This window comes from Martes martes, assembly GCF_963455335.1.
Source record: "Martes martes genome assembly, chromosome: X".
NCBI lineage: Eukaryota > Metazoa > Chordata > Mammalia > Carnivora > Mustelidae > Martes > Martes martes.
Genome location: NC_137897.1, coordinates 18,475,303 through 18,494,955, shown reverse-complemented (window position 1 = coordinate 18,494,955; position 19,653 = coordinate 18,475,303). Strand labels below are relative to the sequence as shown.

General features: G+C 38.0%; 1 protein-coding gene across 1 annotated transcript; it reads left to right on the top strand.

Moving 5' to 3' along the window:
* Nucleotides 1–1,492: 1,492 nt before the first annotated feature.
* Nucleotides 1,493–19,629, top strand: KLHL15 (kelch like family member 15; the record flags this gene model as incomplete). The annotated part of the gene is made up of 2 exons (XM_080794924.1): nt 1,493–2,197; nt 17,634–19,629. 2 exons carry the CDS (start codon nt 1,493–1,495, stop codon nt 18,741–18,743), a joined length of 1,815 nt encoding a protein of 604 aa, XP_080651050.1. The 3' UTR covers nt 18,744–19,629.
* Between the last annotated feature and the right edge of the window lie 24 nt (nt 19,630–19,653).

Sequence of the window (19,653 nt, the reverse complement as noted above, 5' to 3'; positions counted from 1 at the left end):
GTGGGTTTTGTACGAGTGATCTTATGTGAGCATTGAAAAGGTGGAGAACAGGAGCCTTAGCCGGATGCCAAGGTTGTCCAGGAACATGGGGGCGAGAGTCATTGGTGAGGATATGGGTATGTGCTCAGTGACAAGGAGCAGTAGAAGATGGATGTTCATCTGCGCGAAAGGCCATGTTTTAGAAAAAGGACAGTAGAAACCTAAAAGAAGGCTTAGAAGGTAGGCTTAATAAGCTACAGAAGAGTATTTTTTTATATGTTTAAATCAGACTGTGGAGAAAACTTTGCCACCAGCAGGAGCTGGTAGGGGAGTTTGTTTACTCTGAACCAGGGTTCCACAGGGCACAGACGAAAAGGGTAGGGAGGGAATTTGGGATGGGAGGAGGCCCCGGAGCTGTGAAGGATGAGAGGAGAAGCTAAGTGGCCCTTGGCCTGACCGGCAGGGTGGGAAGGAGAGTAGTTGTGTGAAAAGGAGAAAATGACTTTGCTCCAGAAACAGTCTAATAAACTAAATTAGTTTATTCTGCCTAGAAGACCTAATTATCATTCCACTCTCTTGGCTTCATTTCTCTGATATGCAAAAATGTGCTTTCATTCCTTTCAGAAATTTACATATTTATATTTTAAACATATAAATAACATGTGATCATTGTTTTTTTAGAATAAGGTTAATGAGGTAAGTAAAAAACAGAAGGGGGTAAATCTCAGTTTCTTGAAATCTTACTACCCAGGGGTATCATTTTGGTATCTGTTCCTCCAGATGTTTTCTCATCTCAACATACATGTGTGTATTTAATTTTGGAAAATACACCAAGTAAACTGCAGTTGTCTGCTTCATTGTTTTTTCACGTAACAATACCTAATAAACATCCTTTGTCAGAATAGGTAGATTTCTGCCATCGTTTTTAGTTGTTACAGTACTACATTAGAGAACTATACCACATTTACTTAATATACTCTGTTGTTGGGCTTTTGAATATTTTCCAGTTTTTTGTTATAAGTAAGGCTAGAAAGAAAAATCTTTGGTGTACAGTTTGGTGTATTTATCTAATTATTTCCTTTGGGTAAGTTCCTAGGTTTTTTTCAAGGTCAACAGTGGTACTTTTTGGTTTGATTTTTTTTGTTGTTGCTTTTTCTCATAATTTAGCATTTGACTGACAAATCCTTTTTGTGTTGATAATTTGGGGACATAGTGAAATATATTCGGTGAACAGTGTAAAATCAGTGGGCTAGGCATATATCATTTGTAAGTTAACAATTTACCATCGTTTGATAGATATGTAATAGACTTTTTCCCCAGGACGGGAAGCCAAAAACATTAGCCTGTAAACCTTTAGGTTGTCTTCTCCCAAAGGGCTTGTACATTTAAGACTTAGGCAGTGGAATTGAGATTATTATGAAAAATTGTTTAAGCTCTTAAGTTAATAATGTCTTCAGAATGCATGGAAATGATTAACACAGTTTTCTTTGATTACCTTTTTTCCAGGTGATTCATGGCAGGGGACGTGGAAGGATTCTGTTCCTCCATCCATGACACCAGTGTCTCTGCTGGGTTCAGAGCACTGTATGAGGAGGGATTGCTTCTTGATGTCACTCTGGTTATTGAAGATCATCAGTTCCAGGCCCATAAAGCACTCTTGGCCACCCAGAGTGATTACTTCAGAATTATGTTTACTGCAGACATGAGGGAGCGAGATCAGGACAAAATTCATTTAAAAGGTCTAACTGCTACTGGTTTCAGCCACGTCCTTCAATTTATGTATTATGGAACTATAGAACTGAGTATGAATACTGTTCATGAGATCCTTCAGGCTGCCATGTATGTTCAACTTATAGAAGTGGTGAAGTTCTGCTGCTCTTTTCTATTAGCAAAAATCTGCTTAGAAAATTGTGCAGAAATTATGAGACTCTTAGATGATTTTGGTGTAAACATCGAGGGAGTCAGGGAGAAGTTGGACGCCTTTCTGCTAGACAACTTTGTGCCACTCATGTCCAGACCTGACTTCCTGTCTTATCTGAGCTTTGAGAAGCTCATGTCTTATTTGGATAATGATCATCTGAGCAGGTTCCCAGAGATAGAGCTGTACGAGGCTGTGCAGTCTTGGCTGCGGCATGATAGAAGACGCTGGAGACATACCGATACCATCATTCAGAACATCAGGTTTTGTTTGATGACCCCATCCAGTGTTTTTGAGAAGGTTAGTGCATTTGAAAGCAACAGACAGGACTCACCGTTTAGTTGAGGCAGTATGTCTTTATAGGTAAGATTCCCAGGCTTGGTCAGGAACTAAAAAGAATAGTTTATAAGAATAGTTAGAGGATAAGCAGTCTAATGTGTTGTAGTTTGTACATTTAGGTTTTTAAAAACACATTTTGTAGGGGAAAGAAGAACCAGGTAGGTAGTAGAGTAGTTTTGTTTTAAAAGTACTTTTAAAGTTGAAGCATAATTATTTAACCCAAAATATTCCAAGTTTGCTTTAGCTTTTCTTTCTTTTCACAAAGTAATTAAATCTGAACTGGGTCAAGTTAGCTCTGTTTTTAAAAATTAATTTAAGTAATACATGCAGAAATTAGAGTTGAGAGGAGGTTTTGTAGTTTTGAATGATGTACATGAATGCAGTAAACATAAAATAGTTCTTGAAAAGCAGTAGGCCCTAGTGGTGATGCTTCCCTACCCCTTACCTAGTTGTTTCTTCCCTACTCTTAAGTAGTTCTGTTTTTCCCCTGTTTCACTATGAATACTAACTAAATTTAACCATGAAAACATGTTTATGTCTAAAAGCATTGTTTTGGCATTTCTAACTAAACAGACTATAAATCCTCTGTCGACGTTGATCAAACAGCCCTGTGCACATTTTACCATGTAATAGTTCTGTTGTTTGAAAAATAGTCTTTCTCCAAAACAGCCTTGGCCTTTTTGCATGCAAGCATCTTTCATTTTTATATCAGAGTCTCACTTATGATCCTTTCTTGCCAAAAGGAGAGAAAGCAGTTTCAGTAATTGCTTAACTTAATTGGTTTCTAATCATACAGTTACCTCTGGGGCTCTGTTTACCTCTTGCATCTTTTTGTCTTTCTAGAAAGCACACTTAAAGCTTTGGTTCAACGCCCTTCATGTTAAATAGTTCTTTAGCTCTAGTTACCACACGTGGTGATAAAAATATAATATTTGCAAAGGAGGGTTGTTTACACCATTTGAAAAATAAACAGATTTGCCCCTTCAGATAACACTCAGCAGCCTGGCATGTTTTCCCCCCCTCTCTGAAATGCTGTGAAATATCATTAACTTAGGACTTTTAATAGAGAACCCAACTTTATGGGATTTTATCTTTATTCTCAGAATGCACTGGATCTGGCAGAAATAATTGAAACTAAAGAATACATTGCTTAATTACTTTTTGTTGGGTGATAATCGGCCCCACGTCAACTATGTAAATCATTTGTCTCTGATAACGATTTTTTTCCTTACTATTGTTTTTATTGTTCTCTTTCTCTGGGGAATCCTGTTTTGTCTTTATGCACTAAATGCAAATGCTCTCCCACTGCTTAAACAAAACCCTCCAACTTTAGATGAAAGTACTGGTGAAATAAGAACCTTCTGTGGGACAATACGATGGATAATTGTTAGCAGTAAATGATTTTTAATTGCTGAGTGCTGAGCCTTTTTATGTTCTATTACCAGTTCAAGGTGGTCAGTAGTGACAGTGGCTGAAATGAAAGTTAATACCATTGGGTAGTTTTGTAAATTATATGAAACATCTCTTGTACCTTCTGATGGATTTTGTTTGCTTCTATAGCATAGGATGTGATTATTCACCACTGGCCCAGTATTGGGTAGATCTCCTCAGAATAAAAATGTTAAAGCTTCCTTCTTGAGTTAATTTCTTAGGAAAACTTAATAAGGCCCTGGCCAAAGAGGGGTCTTTGTTTTTTTGTAATATAGTAGAAATCTTTTAGTTTTATTTTAGTAATACTGGTAAGATAAATGGAAATTAGTCAGTGATTCTTGTCTTAGTGATGTATGAGAGTTACTGCTTATCATAGTAATCTGTAGCTTTCTCTTTTATTTTACTTCCAATAGAGTTTAACATACATTGTTATATTAGTTTCAGGAGGAATGTATGGCTTTCTGAATGTTGAGAAACATTTTTGAGAGCTTATCTCTAGAAATAAAACTTCATAAACCAAACTGAAATGGAAAATTGGGTTGGGAAATAAGAATTTGAACTATTTTGCACCACACTATTTTGAGCTCCCTTGAAAATAGGGCCCATCCATTTTTCCTTTACTTAGTATGTTGCAGGTCTCTAACAAACATTTTAATATCCATTATATATGCACACTGCCAGAAAGGGCACAGAAATAAAGACATGTTACATCTGTGCTGGTCCTTTTTTAGTATGAGAATCTACATGGGGAAAAGCGTAGGCAGTTTTGATTTGTGGTTTTATCCTATTTGCTGAAATTTAGAAAAACAGAATATTGATAGGCACATTTTATTTTTAGCTTTAAATTATTAAAAACTTCCTATGACTTTCTAAACATAAAAGTCTGAAAGAATAGTGGAATGATCACCCATAAACATATCCTTTAGGTTAATATTGTTATCATCTTGCCACATTGGCTTTAGCTGTGTAAAACCATTTCAGAGAATGTTGTAGACATTATGACACTTCATCCCTAACTGCTTGAGCGAGCAGCTCATCTCCCAAGAGTGAGGAAATTCGACATAACCATAATACCATTGTTGAAATTAACAATAATTCCTTAATGTCATGTAATAGGCTCTTCATTTTGTGATTTTTCTCACTTGTCCCCTAAATGTCTTTTTTTAAGCTGTTTTTTTAAAGGATTTAATCAGGGTTCATACAGCATATTGGATTGTTATGTCTCCCTTTGAATCTGGAACTGTCTCTCCTTTTTCTTGTTTATGATGAGGATGTTCAAACGTGAAAAGATGGAAGAGTAGCGTAACATAACTCTGTAGCTGTCACCTGGATTCAAGAACTGCCCTACCCAAATTCAATGCCATTCCACTCAGGTTAATCAACAATAATATCGTTTGATAGCTAGTCCATATTCAAATTTTCCCATTTCTCAAAATGCCCTAGAGTCTAGTCGTTATTTATGCATTGCTTTTGGTTATCACATCTGTCTAATCTTAATCTAAAACGGTCCTGCACTTTTTTTTTTATTTTTGAGAAAGATCAGATCTCTTGTTTGTCTTAGTGTGTCCCACATTCTGGATTTATCAGATTATTTCTTTGTGCTGGTGTTAACTTAGTTCCTCTTTTCCTTATGTGTCCTGTTAACACATCTACTTTTCAACATTATGTTTTTTCAGGAACAGTTACAGGGAAATATTGTTGTAATGCCAAAGAAGTCTTGGCACTTAGCAGCTCTAATCAAACTTAGAATTTACCTTTTTTTTTTTTTTTGGTCTTAGGAGGCTAAGTAGCCTGATCTATGACTAAGATAATCAAGAATTTTATTCATAGTATTATTAGATTTCTTTTAGATTCTTAAAATTTCCCTCCTTTAAGAAAAATGGGGAGCCTTTCCATTCAGTTTGATGGGATTAAAACTAGCTGAAGTCAAGATTAAAAGATTACTCTCTATAAAAAAATTAGTGTATAGCTATGACTCTAGAACTGCGCCGTTCAGTAGGGTCACTGCTTGTGGCTACTGAATACTTGAGATGTGGCAAGTCTGAATTGAGATTTTAACAATTAGGATGGCAAAAAGGGTGTAAATAACCTCATTACTCATTTTTATATTGATCATAGCTTAAAATGTTTTGGGTATACTGGGTTAAATGAAACGCATCATTAAAATCAACTTCAGGTGCCTCGTTAGCACAGTAGGTAGCACGTCAGTCTCATAAAATCAACTTCACCTTTTTACTTTCTTAAATGTGGCTATCAGAAAGTGTACAATTAATCAATGGCTCACATTTGTGGCTCTTTATATTTCTGTTGCACAGCGCTGCTCTAGAAGTTCAAGGAGTGAGTTGTTCATTAGAAACTCTCTGAACATGCATATGGTAAACAGTCTTTCTCATATTTTAGACCCTTTTCCTGGTTTCTCAGCCTTTCAAGATGTTCTGCACGCTCTAATATTGAATGAGCTTACCTACCTACCTATTCTGTAGCGTGGCTGATGAGGTTAACTTGAGTGTAGCATCTCTTTGTCAGGATCCCGACCCTGGCCTTAGGAAAATAAAAAGCAAGTGAACAAAGCTTGGTGGAAGGAACCCATGTGGACTTTAATTCTTTCTTTGGGAGTAACGAACACATCTGAGCAGAAGCTTCGTAGTGAGGGAACGGGGCATTCCGCCTCTCATCAGGGAATAGCCCTCTTTCGTTGCGGGGACCTGAGTCTTGTCCTCCAGCTATGCTGAAATCTTTTGAGTTTATGCTTCTGTAGTATCGTTCTCCCTCATCCTCTACTTTTCTCCCCAGCTGAAAACAGACGGTCTTAACTTTTGTACTGAATACTCTGTGGGTCCATTACCAAAGAGATCGTGGCTTCCAGATTTCCTCACTGAGTTCCTTAGAAGCCACAGGGTTAAGTGCACGCTTCTGCACCTCACGGTCCTCTCCCTCCCTGCTCTAGCAGCCATTGTAGGAAGCCCTTGGACCGGGAAGTGAGTAGACCTGGGTTCCACTCTTAGCAGTGCCACTCGTTCTGGGATAAGATTCCTAACCTTTCTGAGCCTGTTTTTTAATCTGTAAAAGGGAACTAACCTGTAGACTCAACCTTTGTGTAGAGCTTTTGAGGCACAATCTGACATATATAAGGTGTTCTGGCCCAGCTTGGGTCGTTTAGAAGTTGTTATATAGTCATGAAAATTCCAGTTTGTTTGCATGAACAAAATATAGCCAGAGAAATTTAATGGCACTAAAAAAAGTACAAGGTGTGGGAAAACTTCCAGATGTGCAAGCCCAGTTCTGGGGATTTCGATGTATTATCAAAGGAAGCTAAAAATAAATTTTAAGGATCTTGTCCTTTTATTTTTTATTTTTTTTTAAAGATTTTATTTATTTATTTGACAGATCACAAGTAGGCAGAGAGGCAGGCAGAGAGTGAGAGAGGGAAGCAAGCTCCCTGCTGAGCAGAGAGCCTGATGTGGGGCTTGATCCCAAGACTCTGAGATCATGACCTGAGCTGAAGGCAGAGGCTGAACTCACTGAGCCACCCAGGCGCCCCAAGGATCTTGTCCTTTTAATATAGTTGTTGAAGAGGTCTTAGGATTCCTTTTATCTCTAGTGGATTTTTTTTTAATAGGTACATTTTTTTGAAAGATTTTTATTTATTTATTTGACAGACAGAGATCACAAGCAGGCAGAGAGGCAGGCAGAGAGAGAGGAGGAAGCAGGCACACATAAATGTGTGTGGCATTTTTGTTTTTTGTGTTTTTGGTTTTTACTAGCTCTGAGGGTCTTTACGTCTGTTAACAGAGATAAGGCCTGACATTTGTCATTTTGAATTTCAGTGATGGGAAGATTTAAATAGTTTAAACCTTGCTTTCTTTGGTCTTTCGGTTTTTAAAAAATAATTACTGCTTTATTGAAAACATTTTGTGAAGTAAATGTATATTTGGCAAAATGCTATTATACTTTTTTTGTATAGAAAAGATATTTTTAGCAAAATTGTTAAATTATTCATTAAAATACCCATATGTTGATTCTTTAGTACAGTGACATTTTAATATTTTTGAACCTAGGGCATCTTCAATATCATAAATATGCATAAGGTAAGAGTGTGCCAATGATTCCCCTTAGAAATTGTATTAATCATAATCATAAAATCTTTGTCTTTCAAAAGGAAGGAAAATCTTTCAGTCCTGTAAAGATTAAAAATAACACATTTGTTCAGCTTATAATTAGGCTTTTGCAGTTGGTTTTTCACTGGCTGTTCAGTAAGGGAGTAGATTATAAAGATGTATTGTGCTTTATTCTTAATGTTTTATAAACTAGCTTGTGATAGTCAGGTTCCCTAGTGTGCTTTTTTCCTCATATATTAAGTGTAATTCATCATATGGCCCCAAATTTGGGTTTATGTAACTTTTAAAGAGCAAAGCTAATGTTTTAGTGAGAAAAAAGTTCTCTTTTACTGAGAATATATTTGGATTTAACAAACTGTATCTGCATTTTATGAAAGCTTGTTATAGAAACTTTTACAACTTTGAGATAATTTTGATAATCTGCTGAAAAAAACCAGCTTCATTATTAGTAAAAATTAATCCTAGGATCAGAATAAAAAATGCTACAGAAGAACTTCCTAATACCCTTTTTTAAAAAGGTTTTAACTTAAGGTGCAGAATTTGTGGCTTTAAAAGCTACATGTTAAAATGGGGGTAAGGTGTCTGGTACTCACCTTGAAAGGGAAAGAATTTAAGGATTATAAATTAAGTGTCCCAGTATACCTTGGATACTGAAGAATGTTAGTAGCTCTCAGAACTGGTCTTCACAAAACACTGATAATCTTCCAAATATTTTCTCTATTAGCATAGTTGATGTAGATAGCATTAACAGTGGACTATGTGACACGTAAGTAAATTGATTGTCCTTAATGTCACACTTGGATGGTGTGATATTCCGGTTAATTGAGGTGCAGACCACTTGTAATGACACTGTATGGGTACGGTTGCATCTATGTAAAGTGTAGGTGCTATATGCCCTCCAGAATTCCTTTACTTAGATACTGTGACATGTTTTGACTAATCTAACACTTGAGCGATCCAAAATTTCTGTCCAGCAGCCAGACCATTACCTGTAGTGTTACCACAGTTCAGCGGAAAACTCAAAGTTTATTTCTAATAACTTCAGCTACAGCCAGACAAATCTAGAGGAAAAAAAAGAAATTTGCTTTTAAGCAGTGCTTTATTTGACAATACAAATGTTTGTTTGTTTTTACAAAGCCAGTAACCTAGATTTCAAATGTGAAATTTGGTTAGGGTTCCTAATAAGTTTGAGTTGTTTTTGAAGAAGTTTAAAATCCCCTTCGTATATTAAATAGTACTTACACAGCTATAAACTTGAAATTGTTTAAACTGACAGTCAGCTAGCTCACTTGCCCCTTGGAATGAAAGCACAGAGATGTGCGGGTTTTCTGGTAGAAACTAGGTCAATAGGTTAAGCGGACTTTCACCGTTCACTTAGTGTCTTTTTCTGTATCTGTCTCCTTTTTGCCCTCTTCCCCAGCCCCGTGGACTTGGATGTTATAATTAACATGGGCAGAGTTCTTAAAAAATCACCCAAGGTGTTTTTCTCCTCAAGTCTTAAGCCCTTTATGTAGGCGAGTGGAGTGCCCTTGTTTTCTACCTTTGACTTGCATTCATCCCAGGTTCGTAGGTTCCTGGAGGGTGCGGTAATTCACGGTGTGGACTGCTGTTAGATTCCCCTGGGAGAGAGACTTTGGTGGGGGTGTATGAAGCAGGCAGGAACCTAGTGAAAACAGGAGTTTACAAATTCAGTCTTGCTGATTTTCCTTTTAAATAAAATAAATGGCTGATGAAAACAAAATCCTAGAATCGGAAATTAGCCATGCAGGAAGAGATGAAGTACAGACAGCTCTATTGACCTGTAGAAGGAGAAAGTTTTTTTAATGAGCGGAAGAAAGAGGAGGGAGAGAAACCAAATGATAAGCAGAAATCAGACAAGATCAGAGAAGTTAGAAAGTGGAGACGAGGTTAGCAGCAGGAGAGGAACAAGGGCAAATACTAAGATTTTAGGCCTTAAAGTTTTAATTCTCAGATTTAGTATTTACTTAGAAAATGTTACATGTGTCACAGTTAAGCCTTGCTCATTCAGAAGTTAGTTTTAGGATTAAACCTTTTTTGGCTTTCCTTCTGTTTTACCGTATTTTTTAATAAAATTACAGTATTTACCTAGTTGAAAATATTTCCATAAATAGGAAGAACTTTAGAATTTAGTTGTACTATCTAAATATAACTATAATGAAATAATACAATGCACTTAAGGGGCTTTCTGGAAATCATTTTCTACCTTTTAGGCTTGTGCACACTTAATTTCTAGTGGTGTTCTATGACTTGGCTGAAATTGGAAGGAAATTAGACTTTCTGAGCATACTTATTTTTGAACTACATATTTTTCACTCTAGAAAAGTTGAAGGGATAGGCCGCTAACCAAATGGTGCTGAAACTTGTATTAGATGGAGTATTACTTTGAGGAGAGGCCTCTCCCTCACCCCCCACTTACGTTGGTTTCTTGACTTCGGAAGTTCTGTTCGGTTGCCTGCTTGAAGAAGAGTTAGGTAAATCCTTACTAAAATTTGTCTTTACCACTTGGTATTTGACTGCAATTACAGTATTACTGAGAGGATTTGTGCTTAGCAGGAACTGATTTTTTTTTATAGCCTTATCCTTGGTCGTTGACTCAGTTTTTCAGGACAAAGGGATTAATTAAAGGTATTTTGCACCTAGCTTTTTTGGTGATGATTTTAACATAAATCAGTATAAGCTTCAGTTCTGAGCACGATTTTATAAAGAGACTTCTCATACTAGGTAGATGCTTTTGTAATACAGCACATAAAGACTGCTCCACGTTTTGCTGAATATCAAAATAATATTAAATGTAGCTGTGGTTCCCAGAGGTATAATTTGTTTTAGTAACTGCTTTGTTTCTGGATATTTCTTTTGAACAGATTGAATTATGGAGAGGGGATGATAAAACTGATAGCCAGGCCTGTCTTCCTTCCACATGACACCTTATACTCATTCTGAAAATTAGGTTAACATTTTGGGATATAGGAAGGGCCTTAGGTGTCTTCATGCAACTGATTCTTTTTATAAGAAGAAAATATCTAAACCAGAGGCTTGTCCATAATCACAGTGACTTGGGGACCATGTCAAGCCTAAGATATGGGATCTTTAGTTTGGGGATTATTCTGGTCCCCAGTGGCACTTCCCACCCGCCACTGATGGATAAACTAATAAAAGGCATGAGGTTTCATTTAAGTATATTGGGCATTAAAAAAATTTTTGAAAGGTGAAATAGCTGATAATATCTTAAATTGACTGGCCGAAGGCCTAAAATAATTTTAGACTGTAGCCAGCTATTTTTTCTTAAATATTTTATTTTTCAGTAATTTCTCCACTCAGTGTGGGGCTGGAACTTACGACTCTGAGATCGAGAGTCACATGCTCTACTGGCTGAACCAGTTTTAGTAGATTTTTTAAATTGCAGATTTTTAATCAAATAAAAGTAGTAAGGTCTGTGGAAATGGCTGTTTTAGTTACATCACGAGTTCTGTTTTAATTCTCAAAATTCTCAAAATATACAAATTACCTTTACAAGTTAAAAATTTAATGAATGGATGATGAAACATTTTGACAGCGGAGGGAGAAACATGGAGTTTTTGGCCAGTGGTAATGGCTAGCTATTATTTCTTCACCTGAATATATATTTATAGGAACCACATTCCAATTTAATAATTTCTCACATTTTCTCCTTTATATGCACATACACAATTACATTAAAAGAAGATTGGAGGAAGAAATGGCCAATTTAGGATTTTCAGATCACTGTTTTTGAGAGGTAACAAATTTAATTTTGTATTCAGCATAAGAGAAGATGCTTTTTTGTAATATAGTTTTTAAGTATCAAAGTAAGAAAAGTAATATTGAATATATTCTAAGTATTAAGACAGCTTTTTTTAATCCTATGAAAGGATAAGGAAAGTTCTTTAGAACATGAAAGAAATGTCATTTTCCCCCATATCTTGCTTTTGGAAGCACCTGATCTACAGATAAACTGTTAGGTGGGGAGTGAATGATGGGAGAAATGCTTAAGGATGAGCCACATGTTTCTTTTTTTTTTTTTTAAGATTTTATTTAATTTGACAGACAGAGATCACAGGTAGGCAGAGAGGCAGGCAGAGAGAGAGGAAGGGAAGCAGGCTCGCCACTAAGCAGAGAGCCCCACACGGGACTCGATCCCAGGACCCTGGGATCATGACCTGAGCCAAAGGCAGAAGCTTCAACCCACTGAGCCACCCAGGTGCCCCATGTTTATTTTTTGATAGCTCCCTTTGTTAATGCATTCAAATGATTCCATTCATATAGCCCTCCACCTTTTGTTTTAAAGCAGAGTATCTGTAATTACTTTGTCCAGGATTATCGAAGAGGCATTAATTCCCCATTTCTTTGATGAAAGAAGAAACTAATTATAATTATGCTTATTTGTATTATTTGGTTTCAGAGGAAAATTGTAGCCCTGGGAAAAGGGCAAGGTAGATCTAGAACTTTGAGTTGTGACAGAGAGGAGGAGCTAAATTTCTTTGGTTAGAAGATGTTCTTGGGTATAATCCACTATCTCAAAGACACAGCTTCCATTATTGGGGGCCTACAGGTAGAACAGGCTGGATAAAGATATGTAGCTGTGATGTGGATTTTAACAGAGTTGAAGTGACTTTTTAAACTCTTTGGAGCTGGAGTTTCAAAGGAAGACAACAGAATGGATGGAGGGAGAAAAGGACAAAGGGACCCGAAGTTTGGGTAGAAAATGAGACCGGAGAATGACTGTAAGAAGTAGTTAAGCTGACTCAGTTTGATGGAATCTGTAAGAGTCTGGGTTTGGAATGTGGAAGACTATCACACAGGCCATGGTGCCTCGTCCTCATGTGATGCCAGGACCCCTCCATGGCGCTCCTGATACATGGTCCCACCTGGACTACCTCCACTGGCAGGAATGCTGACTCCAGAGGTGGACAGTCCTGACTTGGGGAGAATATGTACCCATACCCTTCTTACCACAGTTCTTGTAATAAAAAAAAAAAAAAAAAAAGCCAAGTACAGGCCTATATAGAACCCGAAAAGGGGCAACTGTCTGTTGTATGTGTAGACATATGTTTTCCTCTGAATATACTGCCAGCTGTGTAAAAGAGTCCATTTTTATTTTTTGAGAATTTATACTCTTCTGCAGTTTTTATCACTTGACATTTGAACAGCTGTGTTCATGCGTGTAGATTAACCTCCTCCTTTTTAATGACTGCATACGGTAAAGACTGCATACGAGAGTTCAGCCAACCAGTGTCTTATTTGTGAGATATTTGAGTTGTCCTGGTTTCTGTGCTCCTAAAATAATGTGATGAACATCCATTATCTTGACAGTTCTAATTACAAAGCTTTTCCCTATGCTGGCCCAAAATCTCCTTCTAAACTTCCACTGACTGGTCCCGAAAACGGTTGCCATCTTTCTCCTGAGTTTTGTCTTGAGTTTAAACATTCCTTGTCAGTTTTACCATTTTTTCCTATGGTTTGGATCCCTTTGCTGTCCGGGATGTGGTCCGCTTTGTGATGTCTAAATTGTAGTGATGGAACTCAGCCGTCTTAGCTGTGGTTTCACCAAATGGAGAGGGTGGGATTGTCTGTTTTAATTCAGTCCATGATTTTCTTCTGCCCTATCACATTGTTAGTCTGTATTGAGGGTAGTCAGTTATAGCTTTCCATTGGAGTTTACGGATCCCTGGGGTATTTGACAAAAGCTGTGGACTTCCCACCCTCTCACTTTACTGTGCCCCCACCCCCTGCTCCCCGAATGCATTAACACAAGTATTTCTGCAGTTTTATGTGGTTCATGGGTCCCTGGTGTTTCTCTTTATCATTGGACTTGTTGATGACTTTGCCAAATTCATAGGTTCTCTCATTCTCTGCCAGTTCTGTTACGTCCTCATTCAACTGGAAGTGGTCAAGGTTTGGCATTGCTGGGTGAGTCCATGCTGCCTCCCAGTGTGTAGTGCTTTCTTATCGCAAGTGGTGTTTTTTAACAATACAGATCAGCCTCAGGCTAACCAGTCTGTAGTTTGGAAGTCTGGCTTCTAGTACTTTCCCATTCATGATTCCACACAGATTAGGAAAAGCAATTAAGCAGCCTTATCTGTGAAGCCTCTTAGGATCCCAGGATGTGATTTTGAGATCAAATGACTTGAATTTAATGAGAATATCTATCTAGTTTTTCTTTTTTTTTTTTTTTCTCAGCCATCTTGGATTTAACTTTCTTCTTAGTCATTGTGTTTGATCTTCAGATTAGAAAGAAGAAAACATCCTTAGCCAAGAATGGAAATAAAATAGGAGAAGGCTATTTGTCTTTGTTACTATTACATTAACCACCCCATCCAGGAGGGGCTTCCCTTTTGCCTCTACTTCTTTTTACTCTGACCTCTAAGACGCCATTTATTCATTATCTGGCGCTTTGTAAAGTCACAGTTCGTCCTGAGGCTTTAGCCTCGTTCACAATATGCTTACAGCTCCATTTCACCCTTTGTAATACTTGTTTCTTGTGGTTTTTTTTTTTTTTTACCATCTGTTGTAAGTGGTTTTTTAACATCTGAATTCCAGAAAGTTCTCTGTGCAGCACATCAGATTTTTTAGATACTTTCCCCTTTTCTTCCCCTCATCAGTGTGTTTTGCAATTATGCAGTCAGCATTATGCTTTTGAGAGCCTCCAAGCCTTCTTGAGCTTCTTTACACAGTTTCCGATCTTGGAATTGATCCTAATTTTCCTTTAAAAAACTTGAAATCTGCCTATCCAATATGTGCAACATTCCCCTTCCCTTCTCGATTTCCAAATGACATGGCTGCTTTCTGTAAAGCTTCCTCCTCCTTGCATCTTACCAATCATGTTTTATTGGGGAGAATTAGGTCCAAAGTAACAGTTTCTCTCCTTTCTCCTCTTTGGAAAGACTGAATTTTTATGCAGACCGAAAGTACATCATCAGACACACTGACTTAAGCTGACACTTCTACAGATGTCCGCTGGTCAGTGATGGTAGCTAAGAATGGCGGTTTGTTGTACATTGCCACATGACAGGCACCATAGTCTCCTTTTCACATAGATGATCTTGCTTGTCTCCTGCCTTACGGTTATGAGCCATAGGTACTAGTATTGTTTTCCCAGTAATACAGATGAGGAAATGGCTATAAGGATGTTGAGTTATGCCCAAGATCCCACAACTCCTGAGTGCCAAGGTCGGGTATTTTCTCTACTGGATTCTTAATCGGCTATCCTGGGCAGCTTGACGTGGTGCTTAATTACAGTGCTGGACGGGATTCTGTTACTTCAAAACCTGTGTAGCTCTCAGGCCACTGGCTGTGCACAGTAGGCACTTAAATATTTAATTTGAGGTTTATGTTTCTTGTTGATTTCCAGGGTATTGCCTTTTAGCTCTTGCAATTGAGAAAAAGGTGAGGAAAAATGGGTGAGGTACACCATTAGGCAATTCATAGAAGAAATGGAAAGACAAAAAGATGCTCGTTTTTCCCAAGCAAATATATATTTGATGGTTTTAAGAGACCCAGTTTTTAAATGGCAAGACTCTTTTTGTTTATAAATGATACATAAAAAAGAATGCAGAGATGTTTGTGAAGTTTCAGAGATAATCATTATTAACGCAAGCAGGCATACACAAAATCTTATTCAGTTGAGCTACCAGTGTACAATTGCTTTTTTTAAAAACTGAATCTATTGTGAACATCGTTCCATGTTAATAAACACTCGGTGATGATGGCGATACAGGTTTCCATTGTTTCTCATAAGTGATTGAAGCTCACTTCATTTCCTTTGTTCTGTACCTTTTTATATGTGAAGCAAAAGTAGAGGATGAGACTTCAGATCCTATATTTTTATTATTAGACTGTTTATTGAAATTACTTCTTTACCATTCATTATTTGATCTCTTCTACATTAGGTGTTTTGCTAGAAGAGTGGGATTGGATGTCCAGTCATTGTGATCCACACAATTGATTCTTTGTTTCAAGAACCATTATACTATCTTTTCTTTGAGAAGGGTCATTAGGATAATGTGTTGAACATGTATGTTAAGTGTTTTAATAAATGAGCTTGTCATTTAAAGAGTTTTCTAATGAGTAGTGGAAGCTGTGCGGTAACCTATTGGAAATAGCTTTGGAGCAAGACCGTCCTGGTGCAAGTTTCAGATCCCAGCTCTATCAGTTTTAGTCATGTAAACAATTTGGGCAAGTCACTTAAGGTTCTATGCTTCAGTTTTTTCATCTTATAATTGATCCTCATTTTTTCAGGAAAATAGTGATGATTGTTACTCTCTTATGGGAGGAATAATTTAACTTGAGATATGACATGTAAAGCCCCAGGGAAGTATTGATATCCATTTTGTCTCTTTGCACAGTAAGACAAGGAATTCTCAACCTTTTTTTGTGCTGTTTACCCTTTCGCTAGCCTGGTGAACCCCACAGAAGGACTCCTTCTCAGAATAATGATATTAAATCCATAAAGTTCAATGCTTGGGATTACGAAGGAAGCCAATTATATTGAAAGACAGTTACCAAAATACTTCAAACACATTTGTGGTCCTTTCTGTTTCAGACTTTCTTTGGACCGAGGTGGGGAATGAATGAGAAAGATAGGGAAGAGGGAGGAAAAAGGGCAGAGGTAGGAAAAGGAAGCTCCTAAGTAAATGCCTGGTGCTGGCTCCCCAAGCAGTCACCCTGGATCCCCCACGGGTGCCTGGACCTTGCCATATCCATGTCCTCCCAACAGTTCAGATGGATCACCAGTCAAGTGGAATGCCTCTCCCGTGTCCCTTAGTGACAGCACTCTCCAGAGCACCTCAAGTCTAAATTCTCAAATCAGTCCGAGTCCTCGCTTTTGTATCCTATCCCTACTTCACGTCAGTCATGCACTTGTGCCCGTTTTCTCTCTCAATATCTGATTTTCCCGTCGAAATGGGAGGTTCTCACCTCATCCTTGTCATTATGACACAGGCTTTTTCTTCGTGGATGTCCAGCTTCCTGTCTCTTCCACGAGGCAGCCCGTGTTCTGGGCTGGTTTGGTCTGTTCCCTGTCTTCACATCTGCAGCACTCAAAGATGGGCTGTGCGCTCTCATTCCCAACTGTCCACCGCCTCGTTCGCTTGTTGGCAAATCTGTGTCTATTTTCATTTCCCCAAACGTATTCGAAGTTCTTTGAGGAAACAGACCCCATCTTATACTTAACATTTTTGTCTCCCTATGGAACTTAGCACAGGACTTAAAAGTGCTTCATAAGATCTTGTTTAAAAAAAATCATCACAATGAGGTAGTTCCAGCTCCAAAAACAAAAAGGAAAAAATTGGACCTTGTCACCTGCTTGATGGTTGTAGGAGTTGCTGATATCCGACCAAGTCTTTATAGCAAAAACCTACTGAGAATTTTGTGTCTTTTAAAATTTTTACTAACTCACTAACTTGATTGCCCAAGTTATTCGGTCATGGTTGCTCTTACAGTGTTCCTTGTGGTTAAGGAAACCATGGCCGTGACTCCCTCTACTGTGAAACCTCTGTTTGTCCTCATAATCACCACTTATATCCCAGGGCCTGACATAGAATAGATGATTAGTACATTTTGCTAGAGGAGTTTAGCTTGTGCCTGGAAAATAGCTTGTTTACTTTCAGAGGCTTGGGACTGCGCATAGATTATTATAAAAACAAATATATAATAGCTTTGTTTAAAAAAAATACGTGATCTTAACAGGAAAAGCAGTTTTAGTACAGCAAGCCTCAGATCATACACTAGTCTCCTTAGTTGGCTTTGATTTTTTTTTTTTTTTGCCATTGATGTTCTTTCTTTTGGTTAAATTATTTTACTTGTATTCTTAGGTTAAGACATCCGAATTTTATAGATACTCCCGACAGCTGCGCTATGAAGTTGACCAAGCACTGAATTACTTTCAGAACGTTCACCAGCAGCCTTTGTTGGACATGAAATCCAGCCGCATCCGCTCTGCCAAACCCCAAACTACAGTATTCCGAGGAATGATTGGACATAGCATGGTTAACAGTAAAATCCTTCTCTTAAAGAAACCAAGAGTCTGGTGGGAGCTGGAGGGCCCGCAGGTTCCTCTGCGCCCGGACTGCCTTGCTATCGTCAATAACTTCGTGTTCTTGTTGGGCGGGGAAGAACTGGGCCCAGATGGCGAATTCCATGCTTCTTCCAAAGTGTTCAGGTATGACCCAAGGCAGAACTCTTGGCTCCGGATGGCAGACATGTCAGTGCCACGTTCAGAGTTTGCAGTTGGTGTTATTGGGAAGTTTATTTACGCCGTAGCTGGCAGAACCAGAGATGAGACTTTCTATTCAACCGAGAGATACGACATCACCAATGATAAATGGGAATTCGTGGATCCTTATCCAGTTAACAAATATGGACATGAAGGGACAGTGCTCAACAACAAGTTGTTTATCACTGGTGGAATCACCTCATCTTCCACCTCCAAACAAGTGTGCGTGTTCGACCCCAGTAAAGAAGGGACCATAGAACAGCGGACCAGAAGAACGCAAGTGGTTACCAACTGTTGGGAGAATAAGAGCAAAATGAATTACGCAAGATGCTTTCACAAGATGATTTCTTACAACGGCAAGCTTTATGTCTTCGGTGGTGTCTGTGTGATCTTGAGGGCCTCTTTTGAGTCTCAGGGATGCCCTTCCACAGAAGTGTACAACCCAGAGACTGATCAGTGGACCATCTTGGCATCCATGCCAATTGGCAGAAGTGGCCACGGTGTGACTGTGCTGGACAAACAAATAATGGTTCTCGGAGGCCTTTGCTACAACGGTCATTACAGCGATTCCATTCTTACTTTTGATCCGGAAGAAAACAAGTGGAAGGAAGATGAGTACCCGCGGATGCCCTGCAAGCTGGATGGTTTACAAGTGTGCAACCTGCACTTCCCGGAATATATACTGGACGAGGTCAGGCGTTGCAACTAATGACATCTTTCTCCCTTTAAAAAAAGCCAAACAAAAGATTTGTTTGTGACAAAGTAGTTAATTAAAAAAAGTAAAGAAAAACCTCACCAGTTTTACTATCAAAGCCATTGGTCTAATATCGTAAAAAATTTTTCATTCTGTGCTAGCATCCGTTTTTTCTTTTTAGTGGCCTCAAACTCATGCAATAAGTTCATTCTAAGCGCTAGCTCTTGAAACTACGTCCAGAAGCAGTTTAATAGAGTGATCCACTTATCTGGGAAGTTGATTTTATGCTTTAAACATTTCTTTCAGATGTCAGCGTAGGAGTCCTGCATCTTCTAAGAGAAGACCTGATAAGTGTCACTGGATGTAATTTCGGTTCCTATCTCGATCTGAAATCTTTTGGAACGTTTCAGTGTATTACAGTCTGTTAGACCTTTTGGTTTTATGATTTAAGTTTAAAACTCTTGACCTTTTTGCATGGCTTTTTGCTGAAAATGCAAAAATATAAATTTTCTACAAAATTAACTTTTTTATATTCAAAACACTATTTCTAAGCTGCCTTCTCTTATCTGCATTGTGTTAGTGAAAGCATATCCATACTTGCATACATCTTACGAACATATAAGGCACATCTCCTTTTATGCGTGGTTAGGATTCTATATTTTTAAGCTAGTGTACTTGCACACACGGTTTGCCATACTTGTTGAATTTTAGATGTAACGTCTTTTCGTGTATTAACATTTTTAGAAAGTTAAAATAACTGGAGTCCTCATTGGTATCAAAGTAGCCTATCTTCAGTCCATGCTGATTCAGTAATATTGGAACTCCGTGTATTCCTGAAACATGTATGGATTTCTGAAAACTAACATTTTATATTTTCTTTTCAAAAGTAAACGTTAAAGTGTTCCTTATTCAATGTATGTCTTCT